Source organism: Apium graveolens, chromosome 3 (genome assembly GCF_009905375.1).
Source record: "Apium graveolens cultivar Ventura chromosome 3, ASM990537v1, whole genome shotgun sequence".
NCBI lineage: Eukaryota > Viridiplantae > Streptophyta > Magnoliopsida > Apiales > Apiaceae > Apium > Apium graveolens.
In genome coordinates this window covers 241,287,205-241,292,046 of record NC_133649.1, presented here as the reverse complement: position 1 = coordinate 241,292,046, position 4,842 = coordinate 241,287,205, and the positions used below count along the sequence as shown (strand labels likewise).

The following is a 4,842-nucleotide window of genomic DNA, read 5'->3' as shown; positions in this document are numbered from 1 at the left end:
TTTAATAATACCTCAAATAAGTTGTACCAACTTATAAACGGCTTATAAATTCGTAACAGCTTATCTACGAGTGTTTGTCGACCCCACTTATAAGTTTATAACTTATAAGCCGATAAATTGAATATTAGTAACGGTGTATTTTTTTCAACTTATTTTAATTTTTCGCTGATTTATTAACCTTATTTTTAAAAAATATATTTTTAAATGTTAATTTAGCTTAAAATTCAAGAATTAAGATAGTTATATTTAATAATTATGTATTTTAGTTCATTTAAGAAAAAAATTCTGACTTATAAGTAAAATTATTCAAACACTTATATAATTTATAAGTATTGTTCTATATATCACTTATAATTTATTTATTTATTTTAAATGGTGAGATAGTTATTTTAAGATTTTTCAATATTTTCTGACAAAAAAAGAGATTTCCCCGTATTTTGGTCAAATTGTAACTGGAGCTCTAAAAACTTTGTACTCGGACCTCCCTAAAAGGCCCCCATCCAAAGAGGTTTCTGGAACTGAGAAAATTAATATCCAGTGAATATAAGACTGGAAAGCTGAGGAGACGAGCGAGAAGGAGAGAGAGAGAGGAGGAGGAGAGATGGTCGTAATCGAAGAATCGAATAAGGCAACAACGGCGGAGGAGGGTTACGCATCCGACGGATTCGAAACCGCCAGTGAAAGCGATGTTATTAACGATGAAAATGATCATCCCACCAACAAAGATGAACAAATTACTCCCAATAATGATCAATCCGTGCGTGTCACTGCTGCAGATAATGAAGAAGAAGATCATCATCATCCTTACCATGATTCCCTCACCGACGATCAAATTAAACAGGTCTTGCTTCCTTTTAATTTGTTTTTATTTTCGATTTTTCTTACTTATCGTTTTAAATTTTTATGTTTACAATAGCAATAACGAATATTGTAGCAAAGTTTTCGAATTAGCATTTATAAGATAGAATTACTCTACTTCCATACTCGAGGTACCGAATCAAATTTTAAGTCTGTGTTGTAGTCATATTATTGTATACTATGGTACTAGTGCAATTGACGTAAAATAAGCAACTAATTTAACTGTTTTATGTGCACCTTGTATTTTCTATTAATGTTTTAGAGCTGTTTAAATACTGAGCTTTTCCGTAGTCTTGTAAAAGCAGTTGTAATTGGGGATAATACGTGGTATTGAGGTTTGAGGTGATTTTGGGGGACCTTTTTAGCAAGAGAAAGTCCAAACATAACAAGATATTGATTGTAGTAGTAATTAGTACTTATAATTTTTGAAAACGGAAATTGAGACATATAACCCCCTGAATCTATTGGTTTCCCAGTCTCCTATATATTGTTCTGCATTCTTTCTTGCTTCTTCTGTCAAACTATAGAACGCATTAGCCGGTTAAGGAGTTGGCTGCAGTTGCATCTGCAGCAATAATGATGGTTCCTGCAGCTGCATTTCTTTACCTTTTATCTTCTCTTTTTATTTGCTTCTAACCCCCGAATTATTTTTTCATTATGTTCTTCCTATTAGAACCCCGCGTGAATTATCAAATGTCAGTTGCTATCTGCTAGAAATTGCGGTACATGTTTATATAGAATGCTCAGAATGTGCTTTCTGGACTTTGACAGAATATTTTAAGGTAACTGTGAGATAAGCAATTTTGGGATGTTGGATTTATTTTTTTGGTGAAGAATTCAGATTTTTAGGACAGATTTTGCAGCAGGAGAGGCTGGGATTTGAGGCTTTGGTAATAGATAGTTTAGTGCGACAGGTAGAATTGAGGTTCGGGGTGTAGACTTGTTGCAAGACAAAATTAAACTACACAATACATATCTTAATTATAAATAAATATGTGATAATTTACAAGGAATAGAAATCCTATTAATAACAACCTATTCCCAAAATTCAATTCAAATTTTAAAGAGAACCTGAAACCCTTTACGATAATTACTAGACAATTTTGTTTTAAAATGGTAATAACTACTTTTCTAATTTAATTGGCTTCCAAAGTCTCCTATATACTCGTATAGTGTTTCTTTCTTTTTTTTTATCTGCATCGTCAGGGGTGTTTGGATTAAAGCGTTCTTTATTCTGAAAGCGACTGTCCCATTCCACTTTTGTAATAAGGGAAAATGACCTGAATAAAAACCATTGAATTCTATGATTTGAGTTCAAAGATAAATATTTAGAACTATAGATGTACAAACATTTTTGACTTTATTGGGCTTGTGTTCTGGTCAAACATATATAAATATATATACATATATATATGATATTTTTTTAATATTTTTTTTGTTCCTTTCGTTCAAACATAGTTTCCATCTATATATTTTTTTATCTATTCAGATTTTGCTAATATAAAATTGCATTTTAAAGTTGCAATCTATCGCTAAATATGAATTTTTTTCACGTATTTAATTTGTGATGCAGAAAGCTCTAGAAGATGCAAATGATGCAAAATTACGAGGAAATGACCTGTTTGGAAGTGCACAATATGAAGATGCACTTATGAAGTACGATCTTGCTCTACAACTTGTAGCTGACGTGCCCTCATCAGCTGAACTACGTTCGGTGTGTCATGGAAACCGTGGTGCATGTTTCTTAAAGATGGTATGTCCAGGAACTGTATTTCAGTGAAATATCAGAAACATTCTAATTCTTGGAGTCTACTACTTTAATTTTTTGAGCAACTAGTTTCGCGTTTGCAATATTTAGTAGTGCTTTGGTGAATTATATGGTCACATGTATGGATTACAGGAAAAATATGAGGACTCGATCAAGGAATGCACCAAGGCTCTAGACCTAAATCCTTTATACAAAAAAATATTGCTTAGAAGAGCCGAAGCTCATGAAAAACTGGAACACTTCGAAGAAGCCGTTGCTGGTAGGGTTAAAATTCTGTTGTAAACATTTACTTTTTTAGGTGATAGTAGATACTTTGTTTAGAGATACATTTTATTTTGCACAAAATGTACACTTTTTTACGGCCATTGTTTTGTTCCAATTACCTTACTGGGTTCATCAACAAGTTTATTTGGTCCTTGTTAAAGTTTTATTTGTTTATTCTGCAGATTTGAAAAAATTTCTTGAAATGGAACCTTCTAATATCGGGGTTAAGAGATCTGCTGTTCGTTTAGAGTCATTGGCCAGCGAAAAGCGTGAGAAGATGAAGGAAGAAATGATTGGTAAAGTTTACACAATTATGCTAATTAGTTTTGCTTTCCTGTTCGTTAACCAAAATTATTCTTTTGTACCTTTACAAACTAGTAAAAGTTGTGCCTTTCTCCTTTTCCTGGAGATAAAATGAACTTATTTTCCTAGATTGATATGCTTCCCGTACTCATTTGTGATTTTCTTTTACATCTATGCTTTCACAAGTTTTTATTTTCTGCAAACAAAAAAAGAAAAAAAATGAATCTGATGTACTTGGTTGTAGAACCAGCTCCCTGTTTTTGTGCAAAGGAATATCTGTTGATCATTGCTGTAAGGTTTATACTTCACATTTCATTTCAACTCTTTTGGCTGAAGATTGGATATATTATTTGAGCAGGTAAATTGAAGGACGTGGGAAACACTATACTGGGGAAATTTGGGATGAGCGTTGACAACTTTAAAGCTGTCCAAGATCCAAAGACAGGTTCCTATTCTCTCTCATACCAGCCTTAAATCCAGTTTGGTAATCTATTCATCAGAGGAAGGCCTTGTAAGAAAATACGAAGTACTCAAATGTAGTTTACAATATGGGATTATTTCTAATATCCTGTTTTGGAATGTGATTTGAACTTTGTCTCAGTTGTTATCTTGAGTTGAGACGGTTACAATTTTTAACTTTATTAAATTGATTTCTATTACTTGCTTGACTGGGTCTCTGTTTCCACTTTTCTGCTAAGGTGAGAAGTAGCTTGTGCTGATTCAACAAATTTAGACATCTAAAATCTGCTAGCAATATTTAACCATGAGAGTAAGAATGATATCTATTAGAATCTTTGAGTTTTGGAGTTTGATCTTGCACTGCAGGTCTGCAGCCTTCTTTTTTATACCTTCTCTGCTTTCACATGCTCCATTGAGAAGTAAACCTCTGTTGGCAATAGGCGACATGTCTTAATACTGATAAGGTAGTTGTAGCTATTCTGTTAATATCTAAACTTGTCGGCTAATAGCCTAGCATGCTGCTCCAAATACAATGCTAATTATCTCCATTAACCTGTGTTGAAAACACTATAAAATTAATCATCTTCCGAGGAACGAAGCAAAATGAATAAACAAAATCCCAATTTGGGTGATTCACACTTTACTTAGATTGTCTGTGCTGAATGCAGAATTGCTCATCATATTGAGCCAGTTGGATGTGAATAAAGTTGAACTCAAATCGTCAAGGAAATGAACGTAGTATGAACGTGTATGCTCACATATAAAAATGCTTTCATTTGCCCTTTATCTTCAAAATGGTTTACCAAAAGAATAGTCTCCCAAAAGAAACGAATGCTTAGACGGAAGATCTTAGCAGATTCCTATCAGCATGATACTGGATTAAGATCCCTTACATTGTAAAATACGTAATAATATACTTCTGTAAACCATAAAAATTCTTTAGAACTTGTTGGGAGCCATTTATCCAACAACTTATTTCTTGATTGTTGTATCTACTTTTTAAAGGTCTGGATTAAAATAAAATAAAATTATACCTGATAATTCCATATCATCCCGGGGTCTTCTCCTTATCCTATCCGGACTCAACCTCCATTTAAGTAGAAATAACGGTGGTTTGTGGTGTAGCTGTAGGATGAGCTCCTGCAAAACACAACCGAAGGGGGGTGGCGTCCCCGCGGCACCTCCGATGT

At 33.4% G+C, this 4,842-nt stretch overlaps 1 protein-coding gene across 1 annotated transcript; it reads left to right on the top strand.

The window, feature by feature from the left end:
• The first annotated feature begins 462 nt into the window (after positions 1-462).
• LOC141713212 (uncharacterized) lies at positions 463-3,852 on the top strand. Its single transcript, XM_074516519.1, has 5 exons — positions 463-841; positions 2,432-2,611; positions 2,759-2,885; positions 3,073-3,186; positions 3,552-3,852. Exons 1-5 carry the CDS (start codon positions 602-604, stop codon positions 3,665-3,667), a joined length of 777 nt encoding a protein of 258 aa, XP_074372620.1. The 5' UTR covers positions 463-601; the 3' UTR covers positions 3,668-3,852.
• Positions 3,853-4,842: the final 990 nt, after the last annotated feature.

Coding starts and splice junctions, on each gene's coding strand:
- LOC141713212 (XM_074516519.1), top strand. CDS start 602: ATGGTCGTAATCGAAGAATCGAATAAGGCAACAACGGCGGAGGAGGGT. Junction 842..2,431: donor CCGACGATCAAATTAAACAG/GTCTTGCTTCCT, acceptor TTTGTGATGCAG/AAAGCTCTAGAAGATGCAAA. Junction 2,886..3,072: donor CTTCGAAGAAGCCGTTGCTG/GTAGGGTTAAAA, acceptor TTTATTCTGCAG/ATTTGAAAAAATTTCTTGAA.